Here is a 15,405-nt window from a genome sequence, read left to right as displayed (position 1 = left end):
TCACCTCAGGAGTTGATTGTTGTTATTCAAACCATGACCCTCCACACTCACACACATACGGACACATACTTTTGTCATCAAGACATGGGGTGAGATGAAAGAATTTAATCTGTGTGATCGGAACAGACGGGGAGAAAGGGGAGGGGTAATATAGGTCACACTGTGAGTGGAAAACATGGAGAAAACCAAAAACACGCAAGCTTGTGGAGATCACAGTGAGACACTGGGCCCTAGAAGCCAAAACACATAAAAGATCCCATTGGCAAAAAAGGGTTGTTTACATCCTTCGTTTGGATAGGTTTTGGACCAAGAAAGCACAGCTACCAGCCAGCGCTGTTTGCACTCCATGGCTGGTGCAGGTTTCTTGTCGACCTGAGTACAGCCCAAGCACATGACCATTGGGCAATGAGGTATGGAAAATGAAAGTTTTACTCAACCACATAAAAAAATCATTCAGATTAATAACAACACAAAACAGATGAGAGGTTGGATTTCCAAAATAAGACAGACAGTTGCAAATGTTCTTTTCCCAGTGGGGAAGCCAAATATGAGGTCATGTTTGGTTCTGTTCAAAAATGTCTATTAATAGGGTCAGCTGTAAACATTTTGCGACTTTACAATCGCTCTTTTCCCGTTATCTGCCATGTTGTTAATTTAGTCACCTCCTAATTTACTCTGGGAAATGTGGTGTTATTTTGATGGAGTTCAGGGAAAATTGGTCAGGCTGCTTTTCAGTATTGTGTGAAGAGATATGCTATTATGCTTTTGCCCCAAATAAAGGAGCAGCTTTCCTGTACTGGTACATGATTCCCTGGAACTGCCTGAGTACTCTAATGAAGTAACTGAGAATAAGATGGCAAATCTGTATGAAGCAGCACACATTTCCCCATCCCATTTGTGAAGTCATATCTGGCAGGATGTGTTCCGGTTGGTTTGTTATGTTGTGTGATGAGGTCATCCCCTTTCAGAAGCGTAGGAAGGTGCCTCACTTGGCCCTAACACAGAGGTGGGAAACTGAGCTGTTGCCTTGTCCAACCAGTAGAGGTCCAGATGAGCTGGTCATGGTGTCACTTCTCTCTGTACACAACTGTCCTTGGGAATGTTTTCCCAAAAGTGCCAGAGAATGAAGATTATCATAAGAAGCTAGAGTGAATATAGCTTTGAACAGTTTTTTTTTAATAGTCTTAACAGTGGGATGCTTTTGGGAAACTGGCCCCTGGTGTGTATTCTCTCGGCATCCGTTGTGTTTTGAAGTATGTATTAAAGGCATTTTTGTGCATTTGATCCTAGTTCAGACATCTGTTATGATCATTAGCCAGTGCTCATTGATGTGTGTAAAGCGTAGACATAATGGTTACCATCTGAATGTTCCTGGACATTACTACCTGCTACCCTCAGCATGAGAGGCTGGGTTTCCACCAAGTAAGCCTAATGCAGAGTATTGATCCACCCTTCAAAGCAGAGATGAAATTCGGTTGGTTTTCACTTAAGTCAGTTTCAGCAGACAAAATGTTACCTCCTTTTTTAAAGCTGTTTGCATGTCTATTAGTCATCATGCTCAGTTTATAACTCTGGTCAAAATAAGAAATGTTAGCCAAGAACTTTCTGAACTTCAAACTCCTGAAAAAAATATGGTTGGTACCATTACATTTTAAGTGGTATCTCCAATTGCTTGGATTAAACAGAGAATGGTAAAAGAACTGATCAAAGCCCTGCATAATTTAAAGTTCCCGTCTGACAAGGCAATAACTAATCCTATATCACCTCATTACTTCACAACGTTTAGAGTGAACATACTGGCAACAATTTTTCAGTATATAAAACAGATAATGGTCGTCATATGAGCTGTCTTTTTTTAATTGAATTTCTAATTACATTTTACTTTTTTTTTTTTTTTTAAATGTTATGAAGTGTTAAATGGTTTGTAACAAGAAACACAAAGATGCATTCAATTTAGTTTAAATAAAACACTTTTTAAAATGTTTTCCATACTTTAAAATAATTGTGGATATTTTATCTATTTAATGTTTTTAGAATTCCTCCCGAAAGTAGTGTATGTCACATGTAACCCACTACCGAATCGTTTAGGGACTGTGAGATGAATTGCTAGGTTTTCAGACTGGTTAATAAGGCTGTACAGTACATGGTCATCAATGTTGTTCCTTGTTATTGTTGTTATAGTACTCAAAATTGAAGCAACTTCTGATTGTGAGTTTTTGGATCAATTCTACATATTTGCAATTTACAGTCTAACCATATTTAGGAACTCACATTTTGTTTACTGATAACAGATGGAACGGACGCCGAAGAAAGTAATAGGAGCTGAGCTGAAATTGACTAGTGATGAATGGGGTAGACGTTAGCTGACAAACTGAGCATAGGGACAAATGGGTTACAGGCTGTAATTGTACACCTATAAATTGCACCTATGTGGTAAGCTTAATAAAGTGGTCATTAAGTGTATAGGTACATTGCAGTTTCTAATAAAGTGATGAGTGTTCATAGCCTAAAGTAGGTGTATAGTTTCAACGCATTTTAAAATAACTAACCTAATGTTTAAAAATCCACGTTCTCGCTTTAAAGTGACAGAACGTTTTACTTGAACACTCTTTCCAACATTAATTTTCGCACAGGTTATTTTTCATGTTGGCATCTAAGTAACTGTGGTGCCGATTTTTCATTGAGTTGAAAAGGAACAGCTGCATCCACTACGTCTGTGTTCTCTTAGAACTTCAGCTCGTAGAGGTGCGGCGTACAGATCGAGTTGTTCAGTTACCAGTGCGGGCTGCTCGTACCTATAACTGAAACATTTTTAGCCAGCTATACGTGGCGGCTGCGAGGTTCGTGTAAACTCTCCAACAGATAAAGATGTCGTTCGATGAATAGATGTGTGGCAACTGTACTTGGCCTCTCCATCCTAGTCCCCAATGTATATCGCTTGGTTGTGTTACACTGTAGGAAACTGAAGCGAGTTTGCATAGAACTAAACAGATTCGATTACTGGAGTATACTGCTTGAATCAAGCTGCTGCATTGTAACTTATATTTTCGGTTGATTTTCACGTTACTGCGAATTGCGATTCATGCAATGCTAGCTTTTGTTTCATCATACCAGAGATGCCCTAGGTTCAGGGGGCTGTTTTTTTAAACCGAGAGGCCGGGTTTTAACGTATCCGATATAGCGCTTTTTCTCTGTCAACCATCGTTGTTTTTGCAAGCATCAGCAAAAAAATCTAAATCTGACCAATGGTACCAACTCGGGGCTGTGCTTTACGAAAAGAACACCCTGTACCGATATAAGTTTACTCGGTCCTGATATGCAGTGAAAGCCGATCTTAGTGGCTAAAATAAGTGGTGTGTTTTTCTTCATGTTTGCCTGATTGGACAAACCGAATGCCAGTATCTTATCGTTTTTTTTTTTTTCCTTCATGGGACGTGTCCTTGTTTTTCTCAATTGAAGTAGGGTATGGAAGGTTTTCGCAGTCTGAAAGTTGATTGAGAATGAAAATCTAGTTTGTTGAGGTCTCGATGGGATAAACAAACGATGCCTATGTCTAATTATCAAATACGATTTGTTAAATCCAAGACACCGTAGATGAATGTTTTTTTCAACATTCGGCTATACCGTGTTACGTGACTTTCCAAGTGGTCACAGACTATATCCTGTAAGAAATTACGGGCGCCCTTTGACGATACCCAACTACTTTAAGGAGATATGTTGTGTTCTTAGTTTTAGGGAAATGCACCTGAGCTAAATCATACACTGAGATAAAAATAGTTGAAAAGGTCTCAAATTGTGTATCTGATTTTAGACGGTAGACACGCTATGCATGACAACATATACCTATGTATGTTTATTAATTATAAGTTAAAGCAATTCATTACGGGGCAAATCATGCAAACCCCTGCCCTTTGGTAGCACTGCCTCGAAATCGAGCATGTTTAGTCTTAATGTTTAAGGCGGTAGAATGTGACGTTGTTACCTGCGTCATATTTAAAAATGTCTAACTTTTAATGTAAGATTAAACAGACAAAACACTCCACGATGTTCGCATCACATTTTTGAATGTGTGCATGAAGAGGACGATTTGTAAGGTTCGTCTACTGATCATTAATTGGCCTTAACCCGGTGTACGATAATTTATTTATATATTTATATAAATAATATACCCCCACACACACACACACGACATGAACTAGAATGTTCATATAATGATTTTTTTAATCATCTCTTTAAACAAGCAATACAAAATCCACATCAAAATTTTAATAGGCTCAGTTTGCAACCTTGCAAATTCTATTCAAAATCTGAAAAATAAACTTATAAAAGGTTTATAAAAAAAAAAGCACAATGCCACTTTGGATACTCATACACAACAAAAAGCTTAACATAAATAAGTTAGTATAATTTCCTCAGTGTTTTTACAAAGCAATATACACAGGTACACTTCAAAGTTTTACACACATGCAGTGTAACGTCTTGTTTTTATGTTTTTTACATATTTTCAGGACATAGCACATCATGTTCAACATGAATGCCAGGTATGTGGTGACAAAAGACTGAATTTAATTGGATTACTGCAGTTCAAAAATACATGGCCCAGTGTTTACAAATATATATCTAAAAACTCTGCTACACAGCGATGCAAGAAAAATACACAAAGGTGACTAAGAGTATGATTAACTGTTCATTTCAGTTTCCCTTTTCAAATTATTTACTCAGTAGGCTGTCATTCATAAAAAATTTCCAAAATGTAATCTTGAAAAAAAGTAGTGGAATAACCCAGGGATATAATAATACTGTGAAACACTGTAAAAACCATAAAACCACACCCTTAAAAAGTAATATCCCTGCCTGAATGCATTTGTAACTTTGGCAGATTTTTAAATTTACATCACAGAATCAAGTACCAATGCACACTTCTGTGATAGTATTGCTAATACATAACTATAATCTTTATGCAGGCTATCTTTAGTTAATGTGTCTCCAGTTCTCTCACCCTTTTCTATATTATAAACTGTAGGAACATTATCCTACTATAGAGTACAGAATTAATCCATAATGAATTTAAGACTGGCAATATGGCGATACTAGGTCTGAGTTATCTAGAAGTGTGTTTAATAAGGGAGTATTATTGGGAGTTGTTTTTAAAACTGCACAGCAATTCTTCAAGTCATTCACACCATCATATGATTTTTTTCATCATAATGTTATATTATGTGCTACATATAAAATGAGAATATGTACATAGGTAGTAAGGACTGAGTTTAAAAAAAGGGAAAAAAAAAAACACCAATTGCACACTGCTACATTGTCTGCTTTTGAGGCAAATGTATTCTACTGAGTGCCAGAACATTAGTGTAAAAATTCAGTGCTTCTATTGCCTTGCACATCCTTAGGAAAGGCCATAAGTTTTTTTTTTTTTCTTTCATTGCTGTCCCTGTTTACTTCATAAAGCTCTTGAAGTCTGATGGCGAAACACACATTCTTCATCTCTGCAGAACAACAGAAGAATAGCCATAGCCATAAATAATAAATACTAACATGGTGGATGTGTCCAAACAATACAATGAATTAATGTAATAATTGCCTTTTAAGCCTTCAGAGAATGTTCAATATGCAAGTTAGAACCATTAAAATAGGTTCAAAAGTTTATGAAACAGAAAAACCGTCTCAATACTCATAGGATCATGCAGCAAATGAAATCGAGTATTTCAAATGACTATCAATGATAAAGTTAATAAATAACAGTTATTACACTTGTATACGTAACTAAATATAATCTTGCACACCCACCCGCAACACCACCCATGCATACACCCACCTAGAATGTCGATGACGTGTTACTACAGTGTTGTGCATTTGTTTACGGGGCGAAAGTGCTTTTTGAACATTAGCGTTCTTACAATAAACCTTAATATGACAATTTTGACAAACCCGACACTCAGATTTCTCTCATCTTAACGTGTTTCGAGGTATGCGTTTCCATGTTAAAGTTGCAGCAGAGCTAATCTTTCAATGCTTTACGCTATTTGTAAATTGCCCTCAAAAGTAAGGCACTCACCTTTGCTTACAATTCCTTTTTACGTCTTGGGGTCTGATTTTCTGGGGGTCTGCTCTACCGAACGTGACATGTCTGGACAGTGGTTTGCTTCCTCTGTGTCGTTGTTTGATCTTTTACTTTGACATGGAGAATCTGATTTGGAAGGGAATATTCAGTTAGATGGTTGTCTGTGCGCCAGTATTAATTACAGTATAGCACGCAACATTGTTAACTTCATGCACTCGTAATTCCTAGTCTCATTGTGCCTACTATAATCTAACTGTATCAAATATCTACATGAAACTTTATAAGGAATCCTATCAAACTACTCTAGTGCAACTGTAGCAATATAAACCGAAACCGGACGAATCGCGAATCAGACTAAAGAGCACAAACTGAATTTTCGCTCGAGGGTATTGCTGAAATGACTGCGCTGGGCCTACAAATGGCTGCAAGAGCATCAAAATACGTCAATCAGATGTCGAAGAGTTATCAATGCCGAATGAACTAGCGAATTTGGGGTAGTGTTGTCCAATATGCCTGTCGGTCATGAAAATCACACGCCACACACCCAGCCTCCATTTACCCCGGTCCTCTGACGAAGGTCTTTTTCTCGCGGCGGCGCGTGTTTCTCGGTAGTCTGACCGACTCTCTGCCGCCGTGTTTTCAGAGTGCCCTCCTCCGCTCTCTTGGGAGGGAGTTCTCAGCAAACAACTGCGATTGCCGTTATGATCCACAGTCCCTGCGGTGGGGGCCCGTTTTACGTTATGTGGTGGTCTTGTGTAAAAATCTGGCAGGTCTTTGCCGTCTACCTCTTCCCATTCGTATTTGCCCGGTGAAAGCGGTTCGTTCTTCGAAAAGTCAAAATTCCACTTCTCCGTGTCTGCCTTTTCCATCTCCTGCAACTGCTCTAAATAATCCCTTCTAAATTCTTCTGGATCCACAGATCCAAAAAGGTTTCTGCACACCGGTGGCTTGGTGTGATCCGCAAGCCTCGCATCCACCCTTTCCAACGGTGGACTTCCATTAGAGAGACGCACATTTGACATTTTCCACATGAAAAGTTGTCCAAGACAGTAGTTTCTGATGAGGCAAACGCGACTACAAACACGTACTCCAGGAAAAGCCGATCAAATCACAAATGACCATAGGCGAAGACATACCAAAAACAAGCATCAGTTGGGAAAAAGCAGCCAGTAAAGCAGTGCACGTCAAGTGTGCAGCTCTGGAAGTCACTCCTATCTACTCCTTCTCGTAGTAATTCCTAAAGAAAAAAAAGACAAGTCATTCGAGCGCCCAATATGGCGATTGCAAGCAAAGCAACTGGGAGAGAGACTGACAGCGAAGGCTATTTAAACAGAGGAATAGTTTCATTGGCTGAGCAACACGGACCGCCTATTTCTTAAAGGGAACCAGGACTCTCTGCGACTCCCTGAACATTCACCATGGCGTATTGCCCTCCCCCAGCACACTTTGCCGCTCAATTTCTTCACGATCATGAAGTTTGACTTATAGCGTTGCGAGGTGGCTTAATATTGAGATTCTCTCGCAGCGACCTCTGCGCAACGCTGCGCTTTCTGGTGGTAACGTTTACTTTTTTTTGCCAGCGCTGAGGTGATAGTTGGCCAGGAGCTTATCTTTCGTAGGCTTTGGCACAATCACGAAGTCGTTCAGATCCGTGAATCATGCCAGTTGTCCTTCTTCGGCGATCTTTTTTTTCCCTGCATAGGACCAGAATGCACGAATTGGAAAAGTCAGCGTTGAACCAACAAAGTTTGTTTTTTATTTAAAGTTATTTCTAGGAAAACGTGTAATGTTCCACCATAAGGTTTAACATGAATAATGAAATGTTAGACATTGTACCCTTTAATTCTCATTAAAATACTCTCCAAATATTCACCAAGCACCACACAAATGTTTTAAGGTCTGTCTGTCATTTGGAGTGTATAGACACAATGCAGTTCACACTTGCAGAGGTGTTTCAGTATAAAGTATAAAGACAGCACACTACATAACGCGGGCTTTCGGTATGCACTGTTCTGAGACCCTACAAGCACACCAGTGCAAACGAATCACTGTAAATGTGCCACAAAGGGGGGCCCTGACAAATTATCAAGTACTCAGTAGTATAACAGCGCACTCTGAGATGTTATGACAAGCTAGGCAGGCTTCACAGCGTCACTGTTCGAGTTCGTTAATAACACAGCCAGCGGGGGAAAACCATTTTAAAATCAAGAGTTACAGTATGAAAAGTAATGCACTGATTGCCACCACACTCCTTGTAAAGCAAGCAAAATATGTGGCTTTTGCTGATGAGGTCTTTTATTTGTTTAGTTTTGAGGTGGGTGAGAGGGGATTAGGAGGGAAGGGATGGGCTCTATAGCCCTAAGAGTAGTTGTTAGCTATGAAACATTAGCAGTTGGTCATTTTTATAGCCATCAAAAGGTGACGCTAGCCATGAAAACACATTCAAATGTTCATGGGCTGAAGTATATTAACGCATCTTTGTCAAGCTTTTCATCATCTTATGATTACTTTTTTTCATTTTCTTTCTGTACACAGATAGCATGTCTCTTCCTCACTGTGCAAGACAAATGCTTTTATTGACATCTAGCGGTCAAAACTAAACCGGAATCAACTTATCAGTGTTGGCTGTTTTTTTATGGTTTCACACTGGATGGGATTTAGTCTAGTTGCTGTTTTTAGAAGTACAGGAAGTTCAGAAGTTTGTGAATTTGGATTTGGTTATTCAGTAAATATTACAGTTTTTAGATTATTTGGTTTTTGTGTCTGTAGAACAGCAATGAGTCCTCAAAAGTATTTAATCCTTTTTAACTAAGTTGTAGAAAAGTTTTCTGGAAGGTCAAACCAGTTGCTGTCTTCACCTAAAGGAACTATGTTTTTTCTTCCTCCCACAAAATATTTGAATTACATGGATAAATACTACATTTGATGTCAAAACAGGCGGTTTTAATTTATGAGTAATAAACCTGTTTGTTCTAGGTCTTTAATCTCGTCCTAGAAACGTTTCCGCTATACTTTGCTCAACCCATAGCTGAGTCTTTTCTGATTTCTTGCTTCTATCAGTGCAATGCCGTTTAAAGTGAGTGACCTGTATCATGAAGCAGAACAGAACTGAGGTTTGGACCGACTCCAAAGAATGGGGCACTCCCCAGTCTGAAATCAAACAGAACAATAAACATTAATTATTTTACATGCAGTTGTACAGCTTTAATATTTTTTGCATTTTAGGTGGCGTTTGATATCTATGTGTCATGAAATAGGAGAACAAGATTTGGGTTAGGGAGGGCCTTTAAAGAATGGGACACTCCCCAGTCTGGCATTAAACAGAATGACACACTAATCAAACTAGTTTATCAACGTTTATATTTTGCATTTTAAAAACTCTTTGACATCAGCCGCTAAGTAATGGTAAGATGTCACAGTTTACAGGATGTCAGGTGTAGCTTTTCTCAATCTGATTTCAGTTTTAAAACCAGGATTTGTACTTTTATCTTTCTGATATTACCAACAGAGTTCACCAAACGCTTTCAAATATTCTACCAATCGAGGCATCACCATATCAGAGTGTGAACTGCAGGACAACAATGGATTTTTCCCCAACCTTACCTCACTGAAAAACCAAGCCTCAGATACATTCTTGGCAATCATAATTTATCCATTAAAGCAAATTTCCTCCCACTGAGGAGCAATTTTTTGTCAGTGGCTTTCTCTCAGGAATAGCAGCAACTCAACAAACATTCCCAAAAGCTGCGCCTGAACCATCAAGCCAACAACATTGTCAAAGCTATACTGCCAAGCTAACACAAACATGCCGTCGCAGACATTTGTCTTTACAAGCATTCTATCATGTAACTTTGTCTCCATCTCATGTTACTTATCCTGTTGTCTTGCATTCAGGAGACCACTAACATACACAGTCAAAAGCAAGATGGAGTCCATTTAAAAAGTGCCCTTCAAAAAAAAAAAAAAAAAAGTGAAAAAGTAATAAAGTCAGAAAAAAGGTTCTGTCCACAGCAGATGAGCGCGTTTCCTGGACATTACATTTTCTTAGCAGTTTTTTTCTTGGCAAGCTCCATTTGAATCTGCTCTGGAAACTGCTCCAGGTGTTCCCTCACACACGGCAAGCAGAACCGTTTGGTGTAGAAGATGCTGCACTCCTGAATTAAGGCAGACATAAGCGACATTGGGAAGGTATGGCTGTCTACAGCTGCCTCTCTTAAGACACAGAAAAAATAAGTAACATGATTATTGGCAGCCTTGAAAAAACTGGGGGGAAAAATAAATAAAAATTGTAAATAAGCTATATTTTATGCAACAATACTATCATTTTAATAATTATAATAATTAGAAATGTACTATAATAAAATGTTTCTATTTTTTCAAAAAATGTTACATGCATGTAAATGTGATATCAATACTCCTCCACTGAAATCTCCTGTTCTCTTTTATTTATTTATTTTGAATCTATATACCTATACATAAAACAGGAAACCATTTCAACGAGAGAAGTTCAGTGCATACCGTTCCAACACACACAGTCTTTTTACACAAACAACACTTGGAACCCAACACAAGGAACTTCTCTCTTTCTGGGTTGAAGGGATCACGCATACCATAGCATTCCTCCAAAAGCCTGAGGGACAGAACACAAGGTTTGTGTACAATTGTTAAATAGGGACACATTTATGTAGATAGTGACCTCAGCAGGTTCCTTCTGTATGATGTGGGTCTAGAACAACAAAACAGGCCCTGCCCTAACAGAAGGATAAGGGAAAAGTCACCTCCTTTAAAACAGAAAGGTTCAGCTGCATGGACTAATAGTTGTTTACCCCATTAATAGTTGTTTACCCTATTAGTAATTGCAATCCGTCACTGGCCCATGATGGGGCAAAAAGTGTCAATTCATGGGACAGAAGAAGCCATGTTAAAAAGAGGCCTACACTAATGAAATTTTAGTTTTTGTGATAGTTTAAGAGATTGAGACAGATATCTTGGATTGTTTTCTTATATCTAAAATAGGTGTACTTACACAATAGCTCTAGTGTTGGGGGGTTTTTGGCCATAAAACGTGTATGGGCTTGACAAATCACATTGCTCACAAGTAAATACTCCAATTACAGTTCCCTCGCTTGTGTCCATCTTTTGTCTTCAGTTTATTGGTGGCTGGTACTATTGAGCAGGTGGGGTACTGCCACCTGCTGTAATGGACAGACCAGAGTAAACAGACATATATGGTAATTAATGAGAAATCTCCTCGTATTTTTACTAATAAACTGAAAATACAACCATATGTTTTAATATTCCTGTTTTTGCATTTATTGCGTTTTCGTTAAAAGGAACCTGCACAAGGACTTTAATACTGAAAGGCACAAACCGGAAGCGTACAAAGCTTCTGGCTTCATACAATTATGGACGCGATTGGTAAGAAGGGAAACTGACAGTTTGCATATTTTTCTGCGGCCAATATGACGCTTTAAACATTCTAATTTGTCTAACTCGGAACTTAAGTGTGGCGCCGGGGTTATTCGGAAAAGCAGCCTGTTCTAGGTAACACAGCATGGTAACTGTTACCTTATTTACCCTGTTCAATTAGGCGTTTTGGCCTCGAGTTTAGCATGCAAACTGGCTAGCCAAAGGTAGCTCGCAGCGGTGGTGATTTGGCTAAAACTTTGTCTTGTAATGTCTTACAAAATCTAATCATATTTTTGATGGTCGCCAATATTTGGCATCGTCTAATACCTTCTTTATGCTACGTTTAGTCTAAAATCGTGTTTCCTTTAGGTACTTACCGTGCTGCATTTTGTGGGTGGATAGCTAACGTAGTTTCTAACATTACAGGCGCGCTCGCAGCGGGCCAACTTCCCCCTGCGATAACCGAGGGGCGTGGCTTTGCGCCAACTCAAGCCACGCCTTCTCACGTGAACGGCCCAAATATTGAATGCATTGCCATTGTGATAAATTTGCTTTCGAAGTGATCAATCAATCGTGAAGAGCTTACCTCCATATTTCCATTCTCTTTCTTTTTTTAGGTCACTTTCAAGTTTAACAGAAAAAAGTTAGCGTCACGGGTATTTCGTACCACTGCCAAATTCATGTTTTATCCTCTTTGTCTCTCCCGTTAAATTACAATAAGTTATAAAGGAATATTGTAAGGAGTGATGGTACTACTCATTATAGCATAGTATTGTTAATATGGTAATATTCTGGTTAGGTTGTTGAGATCAGGCTAGGCCATTTTAATTTTGCCATTTAAGGGTGGGTGTCTGCTGGTGTGGGCATGAGGTTTTTGTCTGGAGACCGAGTAGTTTACCTGTTGGAAAACTTGTTCTCTGTATATGCTGTCTCTAATACTGCTGTCTCTGTTCTATATTTAGTCTATCTAATAACGTAACTTATTTTTTTGTCAGTGTTGCATAAATGTCCTTTTAAAAATGCATTTTAACCCCCACGTAATTTCTTTGAATATACAGACAGTGACATGCAGGGAACAGAGGGGACATTAGGAGGTCTTGAGGTCAGAAGGAGGATTCCCATCAAACTTCTTCCCAAACAGGCTAGAAGTAAGCCTGAGGAACCTTCCTGCCAGTTACCTTCCAAAGCACATGCTAAATATGCTAAATATGCTGAAATGCTTTTTCTTATTTAGGACGTGGACAATGCGTGAACATAATAAAGGTTTTGTGATGGTTCTGTTGACAGAGAGTATTGCTTACAAGCAGGAGGAGAGGTTTGACTGTGGAGCAAAGGCAGGAGATGCATTTGCTAGCCAGCGACGATACCCTCAGCCATTTTACTGGGATCATAAGGTTTAGACTCCTCTATCCATTTCACTTTCCAATAATTCCATTTTGTACCCTCTTTAACAACTGAGTAAACCAAGATAAACAATTCCATGACTTGTGGAGCTCTGGTTTCTTTTTCCAGCTGAACCTGATTGGCGAGAGAGATGAGACGCCCATCCATTTTTGTGATAAGTGCGGTCTGCCCATTAAGACTTATGGCCGAATGGTAACCTTTTCATGTGGCTAAATAATTTTCCAAAGATATTCATTCTGACATACATTGCTATGACCCCTTAAACATACACTTTGTTTTAGATTCCTTGTAAACATGTCTTCTGCTATGAATGTGCAGTACTTCATGAAAGAAAAGTTGATAAAATGTGCCCAGGGTAAGTGTAGTTTTGAAATGATTTGTTTATTTATTTAGTTTTAAAGGATAGAGATAAACCCATACTACACATACTTACTACCGACTAGCTAAATAGTACCACTTTATCCTTTCTCTCACTGGGTCCTCTTTGTCTCCTCAGCTTGACACTGTACAGCTGCACAGACCCAGTTCAGAGGATTGAGCAGTGCCAGCGTGGCTCTCTCTTTATGTGCAGTGTCGTGCAGGGCTGCAAACGCACTTACCTGTCCCAGAGAGACCTGCAGGCACACATCAATCACCGGCACATGAGGGCAAGCAAACCTGCAGCTGGGCGTACTGAGCCTGTACTTCAAGCCTCTTCTGAGGTGTCTGACCGCTATCGCGTGCCCCCTGCTCACCTGCCCAAACCCCATGTGTTAATCCCTCCCCCTCTAGCACATGCAGGTCACGACCACTTCACTCAGCCACCCCTTGCCTCTCATGACGACCTTCGTCCACCGCAAGGTCAGCTGCCCGCTGCTGACATGGGACCGGCTCGTTCTCTCGGTCAAGACACCTTCCGCATTGTGACCACGCGAAAGCACAGCAACCTCATCACTGTCCCTATTCAGGACGATTCGGCAAGCACCGCCCCTCGCGAGCAGCTTCCGCCTCCTGCAAATGCTCCGCCACCACACCACCACCCAGGAGACTACCCAGGGCACCCGGTCATTTCCCAGTCTCACCACATGATGGCACTACCTCAGCAGCGCTATGGGCCTCCACCCCCCATCACTCATCCGATGCAGCACCCAGCGCAGGCCTCCAGCACGCACATGGTCTTCAACCAAGCCCCCCCTCCACCTTTATCCTCAGTTCCACCTCCCATCAACCCTCCACCTGGGCACCTTATGCCTCAGCTCCCACCTTACATGAACCACCCTCCACCAGGTCCCCCTCCTCAACATGGGGGTCCTCCAGTTAATGCCCCTCCACCCCACCACTACAACCCTCAGTACTCAGAGGACAAGGGCACTCTGAGCCCCCCTTTTAACCAGCCCGGAGGGCTCAGTCCAGGTTTATGGTCTGCCCCCAGAGGACCCCCTCCCCCAAGAATGCAGGGTCCTCCAGGACAGATGCCTGGGCCTCATCACCCAGACCAGGGCCGCTACAGACCATATTACCAATAGAAAAAAATTGTTTTTTGTATGCAATTCTGTAAAAAGCTTTTATATGGCTACACAGTTGAAGCTTAGTGTAAACTGGGACAGGATATGTTAAAAGAAATTAAGTAATTAATGTTGAACGTTAGAATATATGTTTAATTATGGCTATTATTTTGGAATTAAAGAAAGTTTTACATACTGGTGAATGTGTGCTTTCATTAATGTAATAATATCCAGCTTTTTATTATATGTAAGCACAAAACATTGTTAGCTCTTTATTAGTTTCTAAGCACAGGTCACTTTTCCTTCCTGCTCTGCTTCACTGTACTATATATTTCACACTCCCAGTTCTACAAAATCTATATGCAAACCTGTCACCACAGAAATATACCCCTTCAAATATAAACCTGTTTTTTTATATCTTATTAGAGTACAGATCAAAGTGGAAAGCCAATTGTTCAGATCACAAATAACATGATGCACTATTAGTGTTAAATATTTTATTATAAAAGTGTTTCAAATAACACTGAGCTTAAAGAGCAGAAGGGAAAACAGCAAATATGGCTGGGTTTACTTTGTAGTGGAAATGTGTACATACAAACATGAGAATTGAAAGTAACTTGGCTAAGTGTGTAAAGAAACAAATTTTGTGAAGCTTGTTCTATATCATAAGAGAGCATATAAATATGTTGCTAATAGGCATCCTTTACACAGGCGTAATTGGAGAAAGTGTATGCAAAACCAATTGCATTTCAATAATAGTTTAATGTCCCCACACCAGGCTCTAATCCAACAGTTTTCTTTCACTGTGATGAACTAGCTTTGCTGTCTCATGGTGTAAAATACTGTGAAATTCCCACTTTTGTGAGGTAGGATGTAAGCAGAGTCCTTTCAGCTTCAAGTATATGAATTTGGCAATGTGATTGGAGACAGTCATCCCTCAAATTTATAGATTGGCTGTAGAAATCTGAGGACAAAGTAAGATCCTATTATTTTAGTGTATACATTTTCATTGTGTATTCTGTGAATTTTAAACAGCAA

General features: G+C 39.7%; 3 protein-coding genes across 8 annotated transcripts; 1 reads left to right on the top strand and 2 right to left on the bottom strand.

Annotated features, from left to right (window-relative positions):
• Positions 1-4,203: 4,203 nt before the first annotated feature.
• On the bottom strand, positions 4,204-7,354 carry cdkn1ba (cyclin-dependent kinase inhibitor 1Ba). Its single transcript, XM_027002179.2, has 3 exons — positions 6,630-7,354; positions 6,065-6,196; positions 4,204-5,495 (listed from the first exon to the last, which is right to left on the bottom strand). Exons 1-2 carry the CDS (start codon positions 7,099-7,101, stop codon positions 6,084-6,086), a joined length of 585 nt encoding a protein of 194 aa, XP_026857980.2. The 5' UTR covers positions 7,102-7,354; the 3' UTR covers positions 4,204-5,495; positions 6,065-6,083.
• Positions 7,355-7,466: 112 nt separating this feature from the next.
• Positions 7,467-12,530, bottom strand: cdpf1 (cysteine rich DPF motif domain containing 1). Of its 4 annotated transcripts, XM_027002180.2 has the most exons (6): positions 11,857-12,530; positions 11,097-11,265; positions 10,589-10,700; positions 10,109-10,224; positions 9,156-9,220; positions 7,467-7,764 (listed from the first exon to the last, which is right to left on the bottom strand). In XM_027002180.2, exons 2-6 carry the CDS (start codon positions 11,204-11,206, stop codon positions 7,727-7,729), a joined length of 441 nt encoding a protein of 146 aa, XP_026857981.2. In that variant the 5' UTR covers positions 11,207-11,265; positions 11,857-12,530; the 3' UTR covers positions 7,467-7,726. The 4 variants fall into 4 exon arrangements, with proteins under 4 accessions (XP_026857981.2, XP_026857984.2, XP_026857983.1 ...); XM_027002183.2 differs by lacking the exon at positions 11,097-11,265; XM_027002182.2 differs by lacking the exon at positions 7,467-7,764 and having other exon boundaries at positions 9,176-9,220; positions 10,109-10,282.
• On the top strand, positions 11,313-14,562 carry cbll1 (Cbl proto-oncogene-like 1, E3 ubiquitin protein ligase). Of its 3 annotated transcripts, none has more exons than XM_035528148.1 (6): positions 11,313-11,488; positions 12,538-12,627; positions 12,767-12,873; positions 12,992-13,075; positions 13,165-13,238; positions 13,380-14,562. In XM_035528148.1, the coding sequence occupies exons 1-6, from the start codon at positions 11,476-11,478 to the stop codon at positions 14,386-14,388; spliced, it is 1,377 nt and encodes a 458-aa protein (XP_035384041.1). In that variant the 5' UTR covers positions 11,313-11,475; the 3' UTR covers positions 14,389-14,562. The 3 variants fall into 3 exon arrangements, with proteins under 3 accessions (XP_035384041.1, XP_035384042.1, XP_035384043.1); XM_035528149.1 differs by having other exon boundaries at positions 11,313-11,614; XM_035528150.1 differs by having other exon boundaries at positions 11,313-11,627.
• Positions 14,563-15,405: the final 843 nt, after the last annotated feature.

This window comes from Electrophorus electricus, chromosome 7 (assembly GCF_013358815.1).
Source record: "Electrophorus electricus isolate fEleEle1 chromosome 7, fEleEle1.pri, whole genome shotgun sequence".
Lineage (NCBI taxonomy): Eukaryota > Metazoa > Chordata > Actinopteri > Gymnotiformes > Gymnotidae > Electrophorus > Electrophorus electricus.
Note: the sequence above shows the minus strand (reverse complement) of the source record. Positions and strands in the feature narration are given on the sequence as shown.

Bases quoted from the DNA above. Each gene is read 5' to 3' on its own strand.
- cdkn1ba (XM_027002179.2), bottom strand. From the start codon at position 7,101: ATGTGGAAAATGTCAAATGTGCGTCTCTCTAATGGAAGTCCACCGTTG. The intron at 6,197-6,629 runs GTAAATGGAGGC...CTTCCAAATCAG, and splicing joins ACCTTCGTCAGAGGACCGGG to ATTCTCCATGTCAAAGTAAA.
- cdpf1 (XM_027002180.2), bottom strand. From the start codon at position 11,206: ATGGACACAAGCGAGGGAACTGTAATTGGAGTATTTACTTGTGAGCAA. The intron at 10,701-11,096 runs GTAAGTACACCT...TCTGTCCCTCAG, and splicing joins CCCAACACTAGAGCTATTGT to GCTTTTGGAGGAATGCTATG. The intron at 9,221-10,108 runs GTAATGTCCAGG...GTTTGATTTCAG, and splicing joins AAAAAAACTGCTAAGAAAAT to ACTGGGGAGTGCCCCATTCT.
- cbll1 (XM_035528148.1), top strand. The intron at 12,628-12,766 runs GTAAGCCTGAGG...TTCTGTTGACAG, and splicing joins TCTTCCCAAACAGGCTAGAA to AGAGTATTGCTTACAAGCAG. The intron at 13,239-13,379 runs GTAAGTGTAGTT...TTGTCTCCTCAG, and splicing joins GTTGATAAAATGTGCCCAGG to CTTGACACTGTACAGCTGCA.